Source organism: Camellia sinensis, chromosome 7 (genome assembly GCF_055761805.1).
Source record: "Camellia sinensis isolate YWXY chromosome 7, ASM5576180v1, whole genome shotgun sequence".
Taxonomy (NCBI): Eukaryota; Viridiplantae; Streptophyta; class Magnoliopsida; order Ericales; family Theaceae; genus Camellia; species Camellia sinensis.
Window position 1 is genome coordinate 101736265 of NC_138967.1, and position 24339 is coordinate 101760603.

Here is a 24339-nt window from a genome sequence, read left to right on the forward strand (position 1 = left end):
GACGCCTTCAAGAAGAAGCCGCAAGTGAGGAAGAAAAGAGCTGTTGTGGCGATCACGACTGCGTAACCAGTGATGTAACTCGGAACAAGTGCACTAACGAGCATCACGTAAGCGTTAGTAGTGATCAGCGAGGCATAAAGGATGAGCCAGAAGTTAATGAGACTGCTTCGGAGATGAAGTATGAAATGGGTGATCGCAGCGAATGTGAAACCTTGAATGGCAAAAAAAGGGGAGGTAGACAATGAGGGAGGAAATGACATATGATGAAGCTCGATAAGCGTTGTGGGAAGTGTCTCGGATGAAGATGAATCGTTCTTGGATGAATGTAGGGACAGCGTCATTGGATGAAAAGAAGATTAGGCAGACTGCGAAGATGTAGAAGTTGAGGCAAAGAACTCGATGCTATGTGTAGAAAATTTCAGCAGACTAGGTTGAGGTCCGGCGGGCGGCCAAGCCGAGGTTGCCACCCGCCGGTGAAGCGAAAAATACTAAATTCTTAACCTTGCTCTGATACCATGTTAAAATTGATGTATTTATTATTGATTGATTGTTTGATGTGTATATTACAATTACAAGGATTCCTATTATATAGGAGTGTGTTTGGGAGTAGGTGGAGAGTAGGTGAAGTGGAGGTGGTAGTGGTGTAGTGGGTTAGGTTTAGTGGAGTAGGTGAGGTGGTAGTGGTGGTAGGTTTATGGTAAACATATCCGTACTAGTTATATACCACATATGACACGTGCCCCTAGTGCTTTTGACCTTGTTCATTCTGATGTTTTGGGTCCCTCTCCTGTTTCTGCTTTTTCGGGTCATCGTTATTATGTGACTTTTATTGATGATCACACTAAGTGCACTTGGGTCTATTTACTTTGCCGCAAGCGTGATGTGTTTCCCATCTTTGTTCAATTTTTGCAAATAGTTAAGACACAATTTCGTACCATTGTTAGGAACATTCACTCTGATAATGGTGGAGAATACATATCCAATGAGTTTTGTTCTCATCTTAATCGAACGGGTATTCTTCAACAACTTACATGTAGCTGAACGTAAAAACCGTTATATTATGTCTGTCGTGCGTTGTCTTCTTCGTGGTATGAGTGTGCCCAAGTCTTATTGGCACATGGTTGTTCTTACTGCTGTCTATCTCATTAATAGGACTCCTAGTTGTGTGTTACATGACCTTATTCCATTCCATATTCTTATGCCTAATACTACCCTTTTTCCTCTTTTGCCTCATGTTTTCCAGTGCACATGCTTTGTTCAGGACCGGCGTCCCACTCGCACTAAGTTAGATGACAAGTCTATTCGTTGTGTCTTTTTGGGGTATTCTTCCATATTCAAAGGGTATAGATGCTTTGATCCTGTGTCTCGTCATTTTCACCATACTTTGAATGTTACTTTTTGTGAGGATCTTCCTTTGTTTAGTCCTAAACCCTCGTTGCAGGTTTCCCTTTTAGAAACTCAAAGTGTTCACCCCGATCCCCATTTTGGATGAGGTTGCCCCCCCTCATCCTCCACTTTCACCTCCTTCCCCCCCTCCCTTGCAGGTGTACTCTCGCCGCCCTCGTGCTCAACCTCCTCCTGCCACCTCTCCGGATCTTGGGTTAGGTAATTCTTTCCTTTACATACATCTCTTTCCCTTCCTCGTCGTAATCCTCTACGGGATTGACATCCCCCCAATCGTTGGGGTTATCTGTGTAGTACTAATCATCCCATTTCCCAGTATGTCTCATATGACGGGGTTTTCGACTCATATCATTCTTTCCTTGGCAAGCTTGAGTCCGAGTCTATTCCTCGGTCTGTGTCAGAGGCCCTTCAGAAGCCAAAATGAGTGGAGGCAATGCAGACTGAAATAGCAGCCTTAGAACAAAATCATACTTGGAATTTGGTTTCTTTACCTTCTGGTGAGAGTACCGTGGGTTGCAAATGGGTCTTTACTATTAAGTACCTACCTGATGTCTCCGTTGACCATTATAAGGCCCGCTTAGTGGCCAAGGGCTTCACTCAAGTTCCTGGCAAGGATTTTGGTGCTACCTTTGCACCAGTTGCCAAGCTTACCTCTGTTCGTCTACTCATCTCTCTTGCAGCATCCCATTCTTGGCCCTTTTATTAGCTTGATGTCAAGAATGTTTTTCTGCATGGGGATCTTTTTGAGACAATTTATATGGCACCTCCTCCTGGTTTTCGAGCTAAGGGGGAGTATTTGGGGCAAGTATGTTGACTGTGCAGGTCTTTGTATGGCCTAAAGCAGTCTCCACGAGCTTGGTTTGGTCGTTTTAGCTCAGTCATCATCTCCATTGGCTTTCTTTAATGCCATTCAAACCATACTTGCTTCATCCGTCGTAATTATGCAGGTCAGTGTATAGTCTTGTTAGTGCATGTAAATGATATAATTCTCACCCGTGACGACTCTATAGGCATTGATCAAGTAAAACGGGATTTGGGACACACCTTTGATATTAAGGATTTGGGGAATTTAAAGTATTTTCTAGGGATTGAGGTGGCTCGCTCACAGCAGAGGATTTCCTTATCTCAAAGGAAGTACACTCTTGACTTACTTAAGGATACTGGTATGTTGGGGTGTAAACTTGCTTCTACTCCTGTGGATCCCAATGTCATGCTCACATCAGAGTCTGGCGAATTACTAGAGGACCTAGGTATGTATTGGCGTCTTGTTGGGCGTCTCATCTATCCAATCAATAATAGACCTGACTTGGCATTTGCGGTTAGTGTGGTTAGCCAATTCATGCATGCACATCGTATAGAACATCTCGATGCGGTTCGTCACATCTTGAGATATTTGAAGACCTCTCCTGGCTTGGGATTGTTCTTCACAGCTGATCCTCAATCTGGACTCTCCTGTTTTACTGATGCTGACCATGTAGGATCTAGAATGGATAGGCGTTCTACTTCTAGCTTCTGTATTTTCTATAGTGATCATCTTATATCATGGAAAAGTAAGAAGCAAACAGTTGCTTCTAGGTCTTCTGCACAAGCTGAGAATAGGGCTATGGCACAAGGCACTTGTGAGGTTCTATGGTTGCGTTCTATTTTGGCAGAGTTAGGATTTGAGGAGACTGGTCTTGCTTCTTTGTTTTGTGACAGCAAGTCTACTATTATGCTGGCTTCTGATTCTGCCCTACATGAGCGTACTGAGCATATAAAGGTTGATATACATTTCATTCGAGAGAAGGTTCGGACTGGTATTATGAGACCATCCTTTGTCTCTTCTTCTCAGCAGCTAGCAGATATGTTCACCAAGTCTGTAGGCCCAACATTACTCCAGTCGTCTATCGGCAAGCTGCGTTTATTGAATATCTTCACACCAGCTTAAGGGGGAGTGTTGGAATTAGGAAATAGTGATATTGAAGTTATGGTAGTGTGTATAAAATCTGTGATTGTGTCAATCACAGATTTAATACCTTTTTTTATCTTCGTTTCCTATTTAGTTCGTTTCCTATTTTGTAATATTGTTTCATGATAAATACAAAGCTCTACCTCATTTATGGGTAAGCCAAAACAATTCTTTTCATCTTTTTACTCCACCATCACCACCACACAAACAGGGTCTTCTCTCTCTCCCCCCCTCTCTCTCTCTCTCTCTCTCTCATTTTTATTTTATTTTTATTGGCATATCTTCTCTCTTCACCAATTGGACCACCACGCTACAAGCATCCCAGCCCCTTGTGCTCCAACCACTTTCTAAACCCATGAGAAATTCATGTGGGTGGTGGTGTCTCTATCACAAATTCATAGCTTAATTAAGATAATAAATTACACGTAAAATGAGGAAGTTGGGATGGTGGTGGCTGGAAACGATTGATGAAAAGATTAGGACTACTTATTCCGTATTTAAGCCTATTAATATGGGCATCATAGCTGATGTTTGAATCTACTCATTGCAGATGATCATATACACAATTTGTGATTTCTATGACAAAAATTACGAAAATGTTGAATGGGATTTGTGTTGGGTGAATAGTGTCACGACCTGAACCCGCCCTTGGAGGTTTGGATCATAACCGGCCAATAATCATGAGATTACCTACGGCCTTAGACTGAATTCCAAAATATAATTAAATATATGGGGCCAGAAGTAGAAGCAGAAGCAGAAGCAGAATAATAAAATTTTATTCAATGATCTGTGCATAAATGGCCTGAACAGAAATTTCATTCATTAATAACTCATATCCAAAATATATGTACATACATAATTACATATGCAAAATTCGATATTACAGACTTTTCATACATCCAGAACAATCTTGGGTCCACTTTATCAGATAAACAGAACAACCTTGGGTCCATCATATATGTTCATACTTCGTCAATCACATTTACAGATATCATGTTGATCGAACAAATAGAAAGCTCATTCATATTTACGAAACCATAAGTTCAAAAAACTTGCCACAATAGAGCATTTAGAAAATAGATTATATGAAAATATCTTTACTAAGATACTACTCACGGCGATTAGATTGTTGTCGCGTCTTTGTGGATCAACCTACACAACACATAAACATATACACATTGTAACTCAAAGCTTACTTGAATCATTCTTATAAATTCTTTTAAATCCAATTCTAATCCATTAGGTCATTTGGGAGGCTTAACTCATGCCTAAGAATGCTCAGAAAGGAATGAGAATGCAAATATCAATAGAATGTAACTTCCCAAAGTATGCTGGAACAGGGCAGTTCGCTCTAACGCACAATTGGCCGCTCGAGCGGATTGCAGGGTCTGCAAAAGTATTGGATGCTCCTATTGTGCGCTCAAGCGGTAACTTCAAAGCTCGAGCAATGAGGTCGAATTCTGAGTTTTCAAAACAGAATTTTAAGCTTCAAAGCATAAGGTCCAAAACACTTGAAAATACTTTGATAAACATGAATACATAGTCAATTTCAAACCCTTAGCTCAAAACTTCAAGAATTCTTCAAAATGAAACTCAAATCTTCATGCATGTATGAATTTGTTCCAAACTCTTTTCCACAACTCTCAAATCACAAAATTCATCTTCAAAACTCTATGAATCATGGATGCATGTATGATACAACTTCTAATTTCAACATAGATAATATAAATCATGCTCAAAATGATGAAACTATACAAAATTATGCATGCATGTATGTCTAACTCCATCTTCATCATCTTTTAGCTCATTTCTTGAGTTTAGTTTCAAATCCTGCTTGAATTCATTAGCTAGATGAATTAAATTCATGAATTAAGGATCAAACTCTTACCTAGAGTCTTCAATTAAGCTTGTTCTAGCCAAAACTTGACCTCTTCTCCTTAATTCCTCAATCCTCCGAGCAATTCCTCAAGTTTTCTAGCTCTCTCTCTCTCTCTCTCTCTCTCTCTCTCTCTAAGATGAAGTCGCTCTCTCTTTAGAATTCTTTCTTAGCAGATTTTGAGCTCAAAGTAAGCTAATCCTCTTCTCTTAACATATGCATACACAAGATTAGCTTAATGTACTAATTAGGGATTAAGTTAACTAATCAAGGCTTAAGGCTAATTAATTAGTTTTTCTGAATTGAATCAAATTTTAATCAAACCTTCCAAAAGGTACTAAAAATTATGATAACCTAATCAAACTCATCAATTTTGGTTTTTGAAGTCATTAAGGCTTTGAATTTCAAATTTAGAACAAAAATCATAACAAATAATTCACAAATTAGATAGATACATGCAAATTAAACACAAAGTATATGTTCATAATTCAAAATTAACTAAATATAAGTATGTTACGTGGTGGGGTTATCACAAATAGAGTGCCTAATACATAGCGACCAACCTAGATAGGGACTATGCGGGGCCATGCGCCTCCACCCCATTCAAATTCTTTGCTTTTATAGTAGGTAACTGTAAATGATATGTTTTCATTTATCTTCATTCTACTGTTACATGTCTTCCAGAGTTGCTCAGTATCTTCTCAAGCGTCTAATCAGCTCAACAATAGTTTGAAATAATGGAAATTTCATGGGCTAGCATTATCTCAACAAAGTATTTCTTGTTTTAGACCTCAGATATGCAATATTTCTCTCAAAACCCTATACTTCCTTTTGGCTACTTTATCTAATCTTTTATTTTCCACGGATTCAGTTTCTAATTCCACTGTAGCAACACTATAAATCTGCGGTCAGTATTTAATGGCTCCTCCTCTCTCAGAAGTCTGGTTCCGTCCCTGCTAATATGGGTCTAACCTTTCTTGACTTAGCTATACCCTTTTCTCGAAAGTAGTACTGAACTGAACTTGCAAGAAATCAAACTAAATCAGTAAAACTTTTCTTTTAGTTTTGGACAAAATTCATTTTACTCCCTTGTGGTTTAGCCCTATAGCACTTTACCCCCCGTCTTTTGAAAATAGTTAGATATCCCTCATATGGTTTTGGACTAAAATGCAACACCTAACTCTGTTAACAGAATTAGAAATTTACTATTTTACCCTCTTAAACTAGTGTGTCAACTCATTACTTATACACAGGTTTACACAGGATTATACTGAGTCAACTCATTATATACATAAATATTTACATATAAATACATCAAATTGGGGTACGCATACACAGGTTTACAAATGCACAGGTTTACATATAATTTCCCTTCATATATATATATATATATAGGTTTATTTATACACAAGTTTTTATATATGTATATATATATAATCAAATTGGGTATTGATTTGGTTGAGTATTGATTAGTCCGACCATAGTCAATAGGGAAAGTTCTGGACAGAAAGCAGCCACTCTATTCTTTATTTCAAAATCTCTTGTTCATGATCTTCTACTTGATTTGATTAATGTTAAGCATAATCAAGTTGGTTGCTGAGAAACCATTGATGGGATTGAAAGAAAAACAAGATCAAAATTGTGCATCACTCCCTGATTCTCACCATCAGACATCTATGGTGGACACGTCGACAATCAAAGAGTGGAGATTGAAGCAGGGTCATAGTAACGGGCAGCATAGAAGCCGACAATGATTGCAACACAAGGTGTCATCTTTCTCTTCACCATATCGACCATGGGAGACAGCGACTTTGCAGCCTGATGGTGACAGTAAGGTGGCTGGATGTTGGGGGGTGATTGAGGTGCTTTTATGATTAGGGTTGAAGGTGATGAGGGTTTTTTGGGGAAGAAGATGAAGTTAAGGGCAAAACTGTATTTTTATATTAAATTTGGCCTTTTAAATTGATTTACTTTCTTGTCAACTCGAATTTATGGAGCGTGAGGTGCAAACTTCGTCAATTTGGACGGAAATATTGATGGTAGGGAGGTAAATTGCAAAACAACCAAAACCATAAGAGGGGTAATTGGCTATTTTTAAAACACAGGGGTAAAGTGTGGGAGCTTCTATTTGCACACACCATTTACCCTCTTTACACACACTTAATGAATTTTTTTTTTATTACATTTTAGTCCAAAAATGAAACTACCAAAATACCCCTTTCTTCTTCAAACAAACCCCAACCATCAACCATCAACCATCAACCAAAAACCTAACCCTAACCCTAACCATCACTCACCACCATCCTCCATGGCCGCCGCCTCTCTTTTCCTCCATCGCCGCCGTTACCTCTTCCTTCACCACTGCAACTCCCTTTCATCTGCGAACCCATTGCCTTCCCTCCTCTCTTCCCTACCCCGTCGGGCATTGTGGAATCGCCTCATTTTCTTACCATTCGGACTACCAGTGTCGAAAGAATCGCCTCAATTCGGAAATCAACCATCGAACCAATGAATTTGGTTCGACTATCAACATCAGAACAAAATACATTGGTTCGACCATCAACATCCGAAACCCCCTTTTGTCTGCGAGTCATCGTCGCCTTCCTTTTCGCAACTAAAAGGGGAGGGAGAGAGAGAGAGAGGGGGGGGGGGTCGCGGTAGCGTTGCCAGTGTTGCGTTGCCGCCGGCAAGAGTGTTGCATCGCCGCCGGCAAGGTGGTTGCTGGTTAGGGTTAGGGTTAGGGTTAGGGTTTGATTGTTGCTTACTGGTGTGGAAGAAGGTGTGTGGATTGGGAGTGTGTGTATGGGGATATAACTGGAACAAAATTGTGCGTGATGAGTAAATTTTTTTTGGTGTGTGAATTAAGAAGGATGTGTAAAAAGAGGAATGTGTGTGTGTGTAAATAGAACCTCCCATAAAGTGCTCTATGGTTAAATGACAAGGGGGTTAAATGAAGTTTACCCTTTATTTTTTTTCTCTTCCTTTATTTTATTTTTTTCCACTAGTTTCTATTTTTTTTTTTTGCAGCGGTGGAGAAAGCCATGTATCTTAGGCTAAGTTTGGTTAGGATGAAAATGGTGGAAAGTGAGCGAAATGGAAGGGGAAAAAAAAAAAAAAAAAAAAACCTAGCTTGTTTAGCATGAAAGTGGTGGAAGTTACAAGAAAGTTAATTTTCTTGTACAACTCATGATAGCATGATAACTAAGCTTCTAGTTTCTTGCAAAAAACACATGAAAATACAAGTAAGTTTAAATTTATTATAAAGGTTGTTACTTATAATTCGAATTCTTATTTTTTGGTAAAATTTTCATCCTAATCAAATGCATACAATAGTCGTGTCTTCTTTTCCTTTTCTTTTCTTTCATTTCAATTTCCATCATTTATGGCTTTTAAATCAAACGGATCCTTTATGGGAATTTACTGGAAAAATGAAGAGGAAAGATAAACAAGTTTCTATTCGTTATTTTTGACATTTTAAAGATTGCCTTAACAATGGTATAGGCTTCTCTTTTCTGCATGGTGGGGGGAACATTATTGTTTTTTTTTTTCCCTCCACAATTTTTATGATAGTTCCATTAGTGTTAGAATCAATCCGAAATTCTTCAAGGGGTTAATCATTTGACCTATTCTTCTGTCTGTTAGGTATACATTTTTGCTTACATTTGAAAGCAAGCTCTTAATTTTATCAGTTGACTTGCATACATTCTGTAGTTCCAATTTGCTGATGCTGGAGATGGTTTGCAGGCAATTGTCGTATTTGCAATCACCATACATGCTTATGCTTTCGAAAAAAGTGAAATGGAGGAGATGTCAATGGTGGCACTCTCTGGATGTATTTGGTTGCAAGCTTTTGTTGTTACGTTGGAGACAAAGTAAGATACTATCTGGTCACTCATGCTCTTGGATGTAATTTCAGCTTCTTTTATTGCCAAACAAAGTCTTATTCTTTCATTTCATATGAGGGGAGGAAATGCAAATTCATTTATGGGGTAATTAGTGCCTGCTAGGTTATATTTTCATTTTCCCATTTGAGCAATTCACTAACATCTTGAAGTGATGATTGTTTTACATAACTTCAGTCTTGTAATTTGAGGATACGGTTGTTTTATAACAATGAAAAATGTTGACTGAATTTAGTTTTGAGTCCAATTAACTGTTATGCTTCTGTTTATGCATGTAGTTCCTACACAATATTTCAACTTCTGGCCATATGGGGAAATCTAGCTGGTTTCTATATCATCAACTGGATTGTTAGTTCCCTTCCGTCGTCAGGGATGTACACGATCATGTTCCGCCTCTGTAGACAGCCGTCTTATTGGATAACTATGTTTGTGAGTTTTACTTTCCATTTTATGCACTATTTCATTTACCACATTCGACTGTTTCCACCTCTGGCAACTTAGATGACCAATTACAACTTGCTATATTATGGTAGGGTACTGTTTTCATTTATACAGAACTCAAGAGCTGATACCGTAATATGCTTTCGTTACGATGAAATGATGGTGTTACTGGGACACTACCGTTTCCATTGAATTTCATGCCCTCTGTCATCTCAGTAGTCCCATAGATTTGGTCCTTTTTTGGGGACTGTTAATGCCTTGATATAATTTGTTGTAGTTGGTCACCTAAGAAACCTGAAAAGATGTGGTGGGTAGAGAGGAGTCAAACCCTTAGGCCATGTTTGTTTTGATGGATTGTGTTAGATCATAGATGGGATCAGCATTCCTGCGACTGTTAATATTGGATGGATTGTGTATCCTATCCCATGTTTGGACTGACTCAGGATTATGATGAGGGATTAATAAAATTCTATCTAGTTTGCAATTTAAGTAACTAGTCTAAACTTCTCCTTAGTTCTCCATTTGTGTCCCACCCCATTTTGGGATTCAGTAGCCCCCAATGGGGCATACCATGTCCGGATGGACTATTATTAGTACGAACCTTAATTTTCTTAAGCCAAATATCGGATTATGTACTTTGTTGGATTATTGATCTAATCCCAAGGCCATGTCCCCACCCAAACAAACATGACCTTAATTGATTGGATTTTAAATGCTAACTGGAAATGCAATATGCAATTTTCAGCTGATTGTTGCAGCAGGAATGGGTCCAGTGCTAGCTCTGAAGTACTTCAGGTATACTTACAGACCAAGCAAAATCAACATAATTCAGCAGGCTGAACGTATGGGAGGGCACATATTGTCATTGGGAAACATAGAACCATCTATCTTTGCTCAACCCAACAACAGGAATCCAGTGTATGAACCTCTATTATCGGATTCCCCAAATAACACGAAATCTTTTGGATCTGGGGCACAATTTGATGTCTTTCAGTCCCAGATTAGATTGTCTTCAAGTTACTCCAGAAATTGCAAGGATAACTGATATTTTTACCAATCACATTTGGTGGCATACAAATTAAACTGTCAAGGGGCTAGTGGGTAAAAATTATAATTGAGCCGTGATATCATTTTTATATCAACGGACACTGCATGTAGTATATAATTTGAATGGTAAGAGCTCTCAGCTGCATGAAAGACTTACGAGTTGCTGTAAAAATCTGTGTCGGAAGTGTTTTTGGCTTCTGTTTCTACGTGAGAGCAACTCATAAGCTTGTAATGGTTGTTGTCTAGATTGGATCGCTATAGAATACACAATGAATCACTGTTGGACTCTGATCACACATTATGGGTAGAAAAAAGAGTAAAGAATGTATTATTGGACAGGCCTCAAAATAGGCAATTTATTGATAGATGTATGTGTATGTCTTATACCAAATTGGAGGAAGATCTTTTTTTCAATTTTAACACTGGAGATTCTTTACAAGTCAAAATGTGAATCACCTTAAGAAGCCATAACATTCATGTATCTGTTTAGCTGTAATGATTTTGATTTAAAATGACAGAAAAATATAGAGACAATAATCTAATGATGTTGGGAGTGGCAAATAATTAAATTGAGAAGTTTGTGTTTTTTAGAGAAGCGGGAGTCTTGTTTATTGGTTATGGCCTATAGTTATAGTTTTTTAACCTTTTATTTCATTCTCGATATGAGACTCTAGTTCTCAAAAAAATATTGAAGTACTCTTTTGAATTCATGTAAAATAGATTATTTTTGTCATAACTTTGGTTGTGCTTTTTGATTGTGCTCAGTATTTTCAAACCATACTCTTATCTTCTTCGATTATTTGAACGATTCGTTGAATCTTATTAGGTGAATCTTATTAGGCATTCGGATTTTTGTAATATGATCAGCTACTTGAGTTTCAAATGTATATATAGAGAGATTGTTTGTTGATTGGTTGTTTGTTTGGGCTTTTTTGAGCCAACTTATAGCTTCTAGTTTTGAAAAAGTAATTTTGGACTGTTTGGTTAAATTTCTTTCAAACATCTTCTGATTCTAACAACTTATTTTAACTCAAAAAACTGATTTTGAGAAATTACTTACCCCTTGCTTCTGATTATCAGCTTCTGCTGTAGACATGTTAATTTACGGTTATACTCTTAGATTTTTTTCATTTTTATTTTTTAAAAAAATAAAAAAAGACCCAAATGGACTATGGAAGAAATCTTTATCAAAAGCCCGTTTGGTTATGTTTTCACATTTAATTTTTTATTTTCATTTTTAATAACTCAGTAATTTGGCAATTTTTATTTTTCTAAAATTGATTTGGATATTTATTTTTCAAAATTTGTTTTTGGAATTATATATTTTTGAATTGAATATAAGTAATTTTTTACAAAATACTAGAAAATTATTTTAAATTTTTTGAAAGCTGGTTTTTACGAAAACAAAATAATATGAAAACGATGTGAGCAAACTTTATATATATATATATATTTTTTGTTTTCAAAAATACAAAAAGCAAAACGAAATCCAAGAAAATAAAATAAAATAAAACCATCATGCTTGAGCTTTTAACTATCTATCTTAAGAAATGAGTCCAAAATTGTCGAGCCATTCCGGAAATGTTTTTTTCAATCATTTGTCAAAATAATTTTAATATTATTATTCAACAACAATACAACATAATTACAAAATTTACTTGGAAACATATTCCAAAAGTAAATCAGTAGATATTTCATTCACTGGAGGTATCATCCATATTTCACTAATTTTAATTTTATACTATGTACTCGATTTTTGAGGTAAATTTTGAAATAATTTTCATGATTCCTAAAAAAAAAATTATTCAATAATGGCTAATATGTGATGGCATTTTTTAAATTTTTTTTTTTTTATTTTGTTTATAGTATGGGCATACTGACCAACTCATTCATCTAAATCATCATAGTAATTGTTCTACTGCAAAATGACTTCTCATACTGCAAAAAAGTTTATATTTTACTTATAATTTCTTTTTTGAATTATTATTTTGAGTGTGTTAGAACGTGAGAAATGAATGTTTTAACTTTAAATTTGTCATTATCAATTTTTAATTTATAATAAATTATACCAAACATATCGCCTTCAAAATACAAAGGTGGCTTACAAAGGAATAGGGAGAAGAAATTATTAACGTGTCCACCATGCCTTAAGTGATGTGAATCAACAGCAGATTTGAGCCATCTTATTTAACTATAGGAAAAGTAATGTTGAGCGTATTCATTTTTTATTTATCTATTTATACATTGACATCAATCAAAAGTACTACATTTTGAAATTACTGAATATTTTTCATATGAATCACAAGCACGATGAGAATATAGGGGGGCTGTTTTTCCCATAAATATGAGGTGACTTGATGGAGTGGTTGGGTCAGTGACTCACACTACAAAGGCATGTGGGGGACCCCTCTTACCCTAGCAAAGGTGTCACTTTAGCATGGGCTAGCTGCTCCCCTCACCCCCCACGAATTAGGATCCCTTTCTTATATTATTTTTTACTTGCAGGGTCATTGGGCCCACTTTCAGACTCAATTTTGATAATCCGAACCGTTCATATTTTAAGATTTTTTCAGTATATCATACTTGTAAAAAATTAAGTTGATCGGATATCAGAAAGCATGTATTCGGAAAAATCAAACTAAAAACTATTTTTTTAAAGAATTTAATAAACAGTTTTTCGAACACATGCTTTCTGATATCCGATCAACTTAATTTTTTACAGGTATGATATACTAAATAAATCTTAAAATATGAACGGTTCAAATTATCAAAATTAAATTTAAATAAGAAATACAAAGAGAAAGTGCAATGAGGGGATCTTGACTCCAACCCACACTCACCCATTCCATTCCATTCTCTTGTGAGATCTCTCTCTCTCTCTCTCAATAATCCACCTAACCCCATCACTGCATGCAACTAGCCCTGCCAATCCATAGATATATCAAAAAAACATTCAAATTCAGAAATTTAACCATCAAATCTATTCAGAATTAAGTGGGTGTTTGGAAAGTGAGTTTTTTTTTAGATTTTTTTAGTTATAGAATATTATTGAAGAAATTTTTTTTTATATTTGGAAAGATAATTGGATTTTTTTGTGGTTAGATGTGATGTTTGTGAGAGAAAAAAGTGAAATAATTATGGGATTTGATGTGATATTTTGTTTGGATTTTTTTTTTTTCACTAAAAGACAAATTAGTTAAAAAAAAAAAAAAAAAAAATCGTTCCCAAACACTGCCTAAGTGTATGATATAAATTAAAATTTTGTGTTTGTGGGCCAGAGTTATATTGTATCTAGTTTATACAAATCTTTTTTGAATATATAATATTATCTTACAAAAAAGAATCATTCCAAACAAGCCCTTATGGTACTCTCTCTTTCATGCCCTACCATTCTAGCTGTCCAACAAGATAAGTATCCATCCGAGGAAACACAACAAACAATATTGTGCATCCATAGAACCAAGGCAGATGCATGTATATTGATCATGGCCACCTAAATCCTTTGTATTATTCTGTACAATTACCCCCATGAAATAACTGATTTGATTGAGAGGAGATTCTACTCCTACTAATCAATGATTGTTTGGTTTATCAACTTGTGTAAGTTACTACAAATTATTTGGTGACTATAAAACAAAAGAATATAATTTTATCCAGAGCCCACATAAATAGATGGTGAAGATCTATTTGTCCCCAACAAACTAAATAACTTTTGATGGGCCATAAATTATTCAAGACAATTATAATGAAGATTTTTTTAAATAACGATAATGGGAGATAAATCAATATTAATTGCAATGCAATAATATCTGAAGTTTTGAGTGATACTTGAGAATCAAGTGACACGGTTGTGAAATTGATAGTATTGTGAACTCGTCAATACATATAATTTTCATTGTCATTGATATATTAGTGTGTACTGATATATGAAGGCGGAAAAAAAAATGGCACCTATCCGTCATATCGATCGATATCTAAAACTATGATGACCAATTTTTGTTATTATGTTTCATTGATTTAGAAATAAGAAACGCTTTAGGAAATTATTTTTATAAAAAAATGTTATACATAATCTCATTTTTTACTTTATTTTCTCAGTTTTAGAAACAAAACAATGGAGTCCACATGAGTAAGTATATAGGAGACCCACTCACTTATGTCTATGAGTAGGGATGGTAAAATTCACGACCCAATTGTATTTTTTTCAACATGATTTTAATATAAATGGTTTGAGAGAGTATTAATTGGATAGGGTAAAGTATAGTGGTAGGAAGGTCAAAACTATCAAGTTTATAATACAGCATGAAATTGTATCACTAAAATAATTGAGTTTAAATGTAAGGATTCATGTAAAAAATCAAAAAAACTTGATCCGTTGTCATCCTTATGTATGAGTGAGAAAACAAAAACGCTACAAATCCTAAAAAATTCTACACAATACTCACATGGGTGTGAGACCTATATTAGTATTGTGTAGAATTTTTAATAATTTTTTTGGACTCAATAACAATATTCAGGAGAAGAAGAGATAAAGATTGAAATTAAATGTAACATTTGTATAACATGTTTCTATACATAATATTATTGGGAAATTATGATACATTAACCACCATGTTTCAGGAGATGAGTTTTGTTGATAACCAACCAGAAAGAAGGTACATTTCGCAAAGCCATTGTCAAGATATAGGTGAGAATGGGTTTTGATGGTGCCAATATAACCAGCAGCTTCATAACTAGAAAAGATTGATGTGTAAATGGGTAAGACCATCATAACAAGGAAAAAGGACAAATCAACAACATAACACAACATAGGGAAAGACCCTCCTAGAGGAAGAGTCACAAAACAAATTTAACCAAAAACCCACCAACATTGACAACAATGTAATCTCCTTTCTTTTTGTCTTTGCAAGAAAATTCTGTAGGTTTGTACCAACGTATCAACAACAATGCATTATTTAAATTTATCTTACAATTTGTGCAATTAATTTCTATTCTTTAATCACCATCATCAAATCATCATCACCAGAGGTTGTTGGTCAAAAAAAACAAAAAAACAAGCATACACTAAAAATCATCACCTTGCACCATATTAGCAATAGATCTAATTGAAAATACTTTAGTTAGTCAAAAACTCTGCACCTAAGTAGAAGGTCAGCCAAGGGCTTCTAACTCAATGGTATTTCCCCATCTTTTACGCACGAGAGGTTAGGCGTTCAATTCTCGATAGAAACAAGTGAGGATGGCAGCAATCTTATAGCTTATATTTGTAATGTGGGTTTATCCGTCCACCTATTAGCAGCTCTCTTTCTACACACAATCTCTTTCTGCAATGTGAAACAGTGAAAACACAAAAAAAGTCTAACTCCGGTAATTCTTTTTGGAAAATCGATGTTTGAATCAAATGCCAAAAATAGACTGCTTTGCCAGATTTCAGAGTTGCCACCTAAATATTTTTGATAAATTTAGGAAACTCGAGGCTCGTGCCAAAGGCCATTAGTCCGTCATCACCAAAGTGTCACGGCTCGGGAACGTAGGTACGAGAAGGAAAGGTCATGAATTGAGTACCCCACTTGCCCAATCAAAGATCGGCCTCTGCTAATCATGATGTGATTATTATTTACATTATATGTTCTTGTTTCGATTTATTAGGCTATTTTACTATGTGACTGTAGGCACCCCATTTTTGACCAACCTTAAGACTCAGATGTCATCGATTGAGCGCTCGGTGATTGCGCATGTTGTGCTCGTTTCGAGGTTTTGGTGTTCTTGGCTGAGAGCCTCACCTCCAGACCTTGAGACTCTTTGTACTTTGACTCGGTCTGCGAACCAAGTCTTGTTTTCTCTTCCCGGAGGAAGGGAGAGGTCTTGTAGACCATCTCTCAGTGGTCGTAGACTACTTTTCGTAGTCGTAGGCCACTGTTCCCGTTTGGAGGCTAGTTTCGATTTTCAGAGCCGTCGGTCATGCGCCTCAGTTCGGACCGCTTAACATTCTCCGTTTGGCACGGTTTTTGGAACACACCTTGTTTCCTCTGTCTAGAGGGACACTGTGGTCCGGGAGACCACTTTTGTGGTCGTACGCCACTTTTTGTGCTCAACAGCCAGTTTTCGAAGCCCTCGATCGCGCGTCTTGCCTCCCGAACTCTCGTTTTGCATCCGTATTGGTTCGTTCTTGGCACGAACCTTGTTTTCCTTGTTTAGAAGTGGTACAAGGGTGGAAAACTAGCTTTTTTCCTTGGAGACCACTTTTCTCCCCGCCAGCCAGTTTTCTGGTCGGGAAACTGGTTTTCTTGGTCTTTGGGCCACATTTTCTGGTTTCCCACCCCACTATTGGCTTACTTTCAGTGTGAAGACCACCATTTCCCCTGGCCGACCACTTTTTTTTTGGGAAACCACTTTGGGTGGTCGGCCGACCACTTAAAGTAGCAGGCCGACCACCTTTTCTGGTCGACCCCTTTCCCCCTGTTTTGTCAGGCTGTGTGGATGCCAGTTGTGCCAGCTGGAGGGCACAGACTGTATCCTCCATACATGTGTATGGAGGGATTGCATCCATGTTTAGCTTCTCTAAGAAGCTTGAACTCTTTGTTTCTTCTATAAGAGAGGCTCTCCCTCTCTTTGAACCAGGTTCTGAATTTTGCCTAAGGCTTGAGCATATATCTCCCTCTATATCTCCATATTTTGTGCCTTAAAGTGCTTTGTCTCTTCACTTGTGCACACAACCTCCTAGCCAAGCACCACCCTTTTGTTGCTGAGGCATCTTGAGGTTGTTTCTGGAGTTTTTGGTTTAGTTTAAGCTCAAAAAAAACCTGCTGGAGTTACAGCTTTGAAGAAGTTCATCAAGGGTGAGTTTTTGAACCTTAAATCCCCCTTTCTTGCTTAAGCTTTTAGCCTATCTTTCATGCTGTTTTGAGCTTAACTTATAACTAATAAAAGTTGTGTTTTAGCATGCTTTTGATCTTTGTTTAAGATCACTTTGGTGTTTGGGATTGTTTACCCCCTCTTAGGCCTTGTTTGGCCTCATTTTTGTGCCATCTTTGTGAGCTTCGGGACCACCTTGTATTGGCCTTCTCACCACTGAAATCTAGAGGGATTTCAGTGGCGGGGGTGGTGTTTTAAGGTCCTAAGAAGGAGAGGGTCACCCTCTCTCCTTTGTGTCCTCTTTACATGCTTCATTTGCCTCATGTTTGAGCATGTGTTTCTAGCTTGATTTCGAGCCATCTTAGTAGGTTTTTGGTGATGTTTTAACATGCCTTAGATCTGTTTTGGGTTGGTTTGGTTGGCTCTTGCATGCCTAATACACTTGTAGTGTAAATCCCTTAAACTAGCTTTATATGCTTCATGCCTTGACATGTCATTCTAGCTTGTTTTCTTCCCATTTCAGCATGTTTTTGGTGATGTTTTACCATGTCATGACTCTGTTTGGGTTTGGTTTGGTTGGCCTTTACATGCTCCATACACTTGCCATGCAATCCTATGAAATAGCCTAACATGCATCATGTTAGCACATTTCTTTTAGGCATGCTTTTGGCTTGACTTCAAGAAAACTTTGTTCATTTTTTTCCATGTTTAAGGTCTGATTTTGGTTGTCTTGGTCATCCATGACTTGCTTTGTATAACTTTGGTTCAACCTAGCTTGTTTGCTTTGTGCATCGCGTCCACTAGCATGTATTACTTGGCTCATTTCAATGATTTGGCATCATTAGTTATGCTATTTCAGTCCATGTTTCATGGCCGTGCACTTGCATTTGTCACTCAATCAATGCGTTGGAGGGTTCCCCCTTTATGCCTTAACATGAGCCATTGTGTATGCATTCATGCCTTTGCTTGCGAGCCATCATTTCAATGCTTATTTGAGGTTATTTTGCCATTATATAACTCTGATTTTTGTTGGTTGAGTCATCCCATGCTTGGTCCTAATAGGTGTAGTGTAATCCACCTTATTTGCCTTGTATGCATTATGCCTCATACCCCTCATGCTAGCACATTTTGGCTTCCATCCATGCATGTTTTAGTCTCATGTTACCATGTACTAGGACTGCTTTTGGTTGCCTTAATCACATGCTTCATGTTTTGTATACTTGTAGTGTAAATGCTCTTGCTTGCCTCAAGCTTTGAGCACCATTGCATGCTTTATTTGTGTTGTGTACTTGATTTGGCATCACTTAACATCATATTTCAGAGCATTTAGGCCTGCCATATTCCCACTTCTTTCACCCATTGAGTGCCTCTAAGGGTTGTCTATTGTTACCTAGCTTGTGGACCAATATGTGTGCATGTGTGTCTTGCCTTTTGGTGCCTTAGTCTTGGTGTTATGGCCTCTGTTTTGGGCATGACTGAGGTCTACTCATATTCGGTTTAAGTCCATTGAGCATTGTGTATGCCATGTTACATTGCATTGTGTATGCCATGTTGTTTGCATTGTGTATGCCATGTTGTTGTTTGTATGCTCATGTTATTTGCATGCTTGTGTTGCATTGCATTATGACTAGCATATTTGTCCCTTGCATGTTTGCATGTCTAAGTTGTATTGCATTGAGGTGCATGCTTGAGTCGCATTGTGTATGCCATGCTCGCTTTCTATTTTTGTTTGGAATAGGTGTTAGTCCAAACACGGGAAACGAGGGGCGTTTCATACTCGAAGTGATGAAACGTGCCTCAATTCCCAATCACCGACATTCTTGACCATACATGATGGAGTTTTAGGCTTTACGGGTTTATATGTGCATTCATTTCATATTGAGTTGCGCAATTCGGCCATCATGCATCGAGATGCGTGATTGGTGGCCCGAAGGTCGAGACCTACACTCCCTTGAGCTTATGTAATGATAAGGAGAGTGGTCGTGCACACATGTGTTGCGGATATTTTGCCATCTCTCTCTCCTGCCTTCTGTTGCAGAAAACCAGAAACCAGGGGCAGAAACTGGTCGGCCGACCAGATAAAGTGGTAGGCCGACCACTTTTTTCTGGTTTTCACCACAAAAGGTGGTCGGCCGATGGCCTCCAAGGCCAATATCTGGTCGGCATCCTTCCCACAGGTTCCCTTGGTAGAGTTTCAGCCTTCTGGAGCTTTGTGCAATGTTCTGAGGTCAATTGCAAACAGAGGCAAGTCGGGGCGTCGCGAGGGGTTTCCAAACAAGGCGACTCGAGCATGCATGCGTCCTTTGTCATCTAAAACAAGAGCTGAGGCAGCCTACATCAGATAGTTTATATGCTTATTTAATTCCTAACTTAGTTAATTTGTTAATTAGTTAGAGTTGTGTAATAATTAGCTATAGCTTGTTATTCATTCTGTTGTGTAATAACTAGTTTAATTAGATTAGCTTAGATTAGCTAGTTGGTTCTGTATTATTCATTCGGACCCTCCGTCGAGAGGGCGAATTTTGTAATAAGTGTGCGTGTGTGTGATGCATGTCTTCCAACCTCCATTTCTTTCTCCCTTTTATTTACCAGCTTACAATAGTTAGTTTAGGGCATGTTTCAATTAGCATCCTTATGCTTTGCATGTTTGCATTCATTCATCTGTCTTGCATGCACCGGGCTCGGCGCATCATACTAACTGCATCGTATTTCAATTCCGAGTTGAATACATGTTATCTGTAGCATCTCATATACCATCTTAGAATAGCCGAGCCTATCTTAGTTGTATTTTGCATGTGTTGCATTAGCCATCTTAACATAAACTAGGATCATGCATTGATTACTAACTAGTTTCTGTTTTGGCTTAGAGTACTCGGTGAGTGTTTATGCTTTAGCATCCTTGCATGTGTGTGAGTAACTGCCATGATAGCATGCTTGTCATGAGACTAACTGGTTATGTGATATAACTGCCTGAATGCCTGTGAGTGAAGGTTGAATTACTTAAATTGGAACAATTCATTGATTGCGAGTTTTAAGCCCACTTGAGAGTGGCAAATCACTATGTTTTCTAAAACCCATTTAAGGGTGGCAAAATTCGCATTTTAGCCTACTTGCGAGTAGCAAACCGCTTTCAAAAACAAACATGAGATGTTTTGTTCCAACTTAGGCGATCCAGTCTATACTTGTATGCTGTGTGCATCACATAGTAATTCTAGGTTAATAACCGGAATAAGAGCACATGTGTTTTCAAAAACAAGATATCATGTTAGTAAAGGCCGATCTTTGATCGGGCGAGCGGGGGTGCTCATAGATGACCTTCCCCTCTCGTACCCAAGTTCCCGAGCCGAGACAACTTTGGTGATGATGGACACGTGGCCTTAAGCACGAGTCAGGGTTTCCTAAATGCCCCCCAAAATAAAATATTTAGGTGGCGACTCTGTATCTGGCAAAGCAGTCCATGTTTGGTACTTCTTTACAAAAATCAGTTTTCCAAAATGATTTGCCAGATTTGGACTCTTTGGTAATTTATCAATCTCACATTGCAATTTGTGAGATCAGATTAAGAATCGTGACATTTGAGTCCGAACTGTAGTGAGCCCAAATGTACAAAACGGGATTTTCCCGGGACGTTCGGGCGCGTCTACAGTGACGTACACAAATATAGACTAATTTGCAAAAATTGGAACATTTGATTTTGTGTTTGTTTGAAAATTGTTTCAACTTATCCCAATTTAAGCAATTAGCCTTCATTCACCGGCATTCAAACAGGTATATTATTTAAGCAATTAGTCTCATGAAAAGCATGCTTAACATGGCAACAATCACACGCAATCCAAGATGTTAAAGCAATAAACGCTCACCTAGTACTCCAAGGCAAGCCAAACAAAGTGAAATAATTAGAAAATATGCATGATCCTAAACGATGCAATGTGACTAATGCAACGCATACATCTATGCAATTTTTATAGGCTCGGTTATAAGCATGGTATATGATCCAATTCAAGGTATGTGATAAATCACGTTTACAAACAATGAAAGTGAAATTGACATTGGTTAGTATGATGAGCTGAACCCAAATGCATGTGAGACGAGTGTATGCGAACATGAGAAATGATAAGAAACATGATGCTCTACATTACCATTATAAGCGGGTAACTAAAAGGGAGAAATAAATGGGGGTTGGAAGACGTACACGTTATTACATATTTTCCCTCATGCAAGAGGGTCCAAATGAATGTCCAAATGTCCGAATTTAAACTAACTATTACAAAACCAAATGAATGAATAAAAAAAAAAATCTAAGCTATTACAACAAAGACTAATAATAAGAAATAAGCTAGCTACCTAATTTATTACAACAAGGATGAACAATAAAACTAACTATCTAAGTTCATTAACAATAAACATTCATAATCATTACAATAATGCTACTTATATTTAATTACAATAATAATGAGAGCATTAATTTACAACATTTGATAGAACCAAGAAGCACAAGGATGACATGCACGTGATGGTTTTTAGAAGCAATTCCGTTTGGATTCCTTAGAATTTGCCCTGTTTCACATTCAACAATTGCTCTCTGTTTTTGAAAAACACTCTATTTACCAAATATTGGGGCCCGGCCAGCCCCCAATGAAAGCCCGATCGGGCCCAAATAGGGTCGGTCGTGTCCTAATTTCTTGCAAAACTCTGTTTTTGTGTTCTGAGGTGAAAACAGTGCAGACAGAAATTTTTTGAGCCTTGTTTGTCCCTCTTACACTTTTCTGTCATGGAAAGCCTCAAGAGAAGGATGAGGTCGTTTTCAAAACCATCAATGAGTGCTTGATAATTTCGGCCACGATTTAGACAAAAATCAATGAATGCAATGAATCAATACCAACCCCTCCCTTTTATCACGGAATGAGCTCAAAGGGGGAAGTAAAGGCCCTTCAAGGATCGTCAATGAATTAAAGTGTGACGACTCTTGACACAATAGACTCAGCATAATGTTCGACCAAGCCCAAGCAACCTTATTTATTTTCTTTACATAGGTTGATCCAATTTTAAGCCAATTTCATTAGTCTTGTCCATTCTTTAATCCATTTGTCCAAGGTGATGGTTAAGTCTGCTAAATGAGAAGAACGTCAAGCGAGAGGTACTCCTAAATATGAATAAGAGACCATGCCTTTGACGATGAACCTCCGTAGCGATTAAGCCATTGAGCATAGGTCTCTAGCTCATATTTTGAATAACCATCAACCAGTTGAAATAACTCTCAAACAAGAAGAAAAGAAGAAATGAGGAAGATTGCAGACATGATAGCGAGATTGATTCTTAATTAATCATAGAAAAGCTACCAAAACATGCATAATACAACATAACAAGCTAGATGTGAAGACTTACAATGCAACAAGCTTTGATATTCAAGCATATACTAATTAAATAAATTGCAACAACCCTAAAACAACCGCTGATATGCTAAAAACAGTGACCAAAAATCATGTTGGAGAGCATAAAAAAGATAGGAAAGAATAAGGCAAAACAAAGCTAGTGAACAAAAGCAAGGAGAGGTAGCTAACCTCTCAATTTTTAAGACTTCAAACCATATTTTTTTTAGCCTTTTCCAAGCTCGAAAAATCAGTTTAAAAGGCAAAGAAGAGAGTGTAAAAACAAGGGCTTGAGCTATGAGATAAGGTGCAAGAGAAGGTGTTAACCTTCTCTACCCTTTGGTAGCTATCCAAACCCAAGCTTAAACACTTGAAATGGATTCAAGACAGCATAAAAACACAAGAAGTAGATAGCAAGAGATAGAACAAGAAGTAAAAGAGAAGGTGATAAGCTTATACCTCTCAAAGTAGTAAGCTCTTGTTTGTAACACAAACTTGGTTCAAAAACACTCTCAAGCTTGAATTGTGATGCCCAAGCCTCAACCAAAGTTCTAAGGTTATGATCTAAGGTGATGTATGGTGTATGGATATTGATCAAGAGAGATTGGTTGGCTCAAAGGTGACTTGTATAGGAAGAAGGAGCTCTCTCGTGTGTGTATATGTTCTTTTGAAAATTTTCAGCCCTCAAAACAGAGTTATAACCTTGTTTTTATAGAATTTGAGTAAAACAAGTCAAAAATATCTTCAAAAAAAGACAGCTGGCGAGCTCTCGCCCAGAATAGTGTGTATTGCCACCGAGGCATGGCCGGGCCCAAATAGCCACGGCTGGCTCCCAATGGGATACGGTCAGGCCCTAATGTGTTGCCCCACTCCCTTGTTTCAAACTCAAAATAAGGTGGCACAATGGTCAAAACATGAACCTCTGAGGTAAAAATGAGACAAGTAGGAAGGTTTTGGGATTATGTCGGGGCTCGACCTTGGATTCCCTCGCCGAGTACTCGAATCACACAATGCAGTTTTCATCATCGAGTACGTTGGACTAAGCGCCTAAGTCTTACGGCTGATAAAAAATGGGGTGTCTATAATTGCCCCTCTTTGACAGAGCTCGGAGTCATAAAATGACGTGAGCAAATGTCAAAGCCCAGAGATGACCTATTTCACACGGCCGTAAGACTTGGGCAAGAAAAACAAACTAAAATACAAATACCAAAGGTTGAATCCGAAGGTTGCCTACATATCCCTTTGCAAGGAATCAAACTTGCGTAGTTCAAGGGCAAAATGCAAAATGACTTGCAGAAATCATAACTTATGATCATGCAATGCAACAATGCAATGAAACACTCACATATATGTTAACAAGCGATGAAGCAATGCAACAAGCGATAACAGGAATACAACACTTGAATAAAAGCATAAATCCAAGCAAAACAAACTAAGTCATGTCTCATATAGAAAGAAACGAGTAAATAAACATGTCTCCCATGGGAAGGACAAAGA

At 37.5% G+C, this 24339-nt stretch overlaps 1 protein-coding gene across 7 annotated transcripts in view; it reads left to right on the forward strand.

Moving 5' to 3' along the window:
- Positions 1-11082, forward strand: part of LOC114307350 (phospholipid-transporting ATPase 2) — a 145406-nt gene extending 134324 nt beyond the window's left edge. For 6 of the 7 annotated variants that reach the window (XR_014335803.1, XM_082878891.1, XM_082878894.1 and 3 more), the window contains 3 exons: positions 8973-9100; positions 9409-9559; positions 10317-11082. Coding sequence is in view for 5 of the 7 variants with exons in the window: in XM_082878891.1 (XP_082735017.1) it covers positions 8973-9100; positions 9409-9559; positions 10317-10616 (579 nt within the window). In the remaining 2 variants the exon portion in view is untranslated. Of the gene's footprint in view, positions 1-8972; positions 9101-9408; positions 9560-10316 lie in introns of those variants that run through there. The other variant, XM_082878897.1, reaches the window with a different exon arrangement.
- Positions 11083-24339: the final 13257 nt, after the last annotated feature.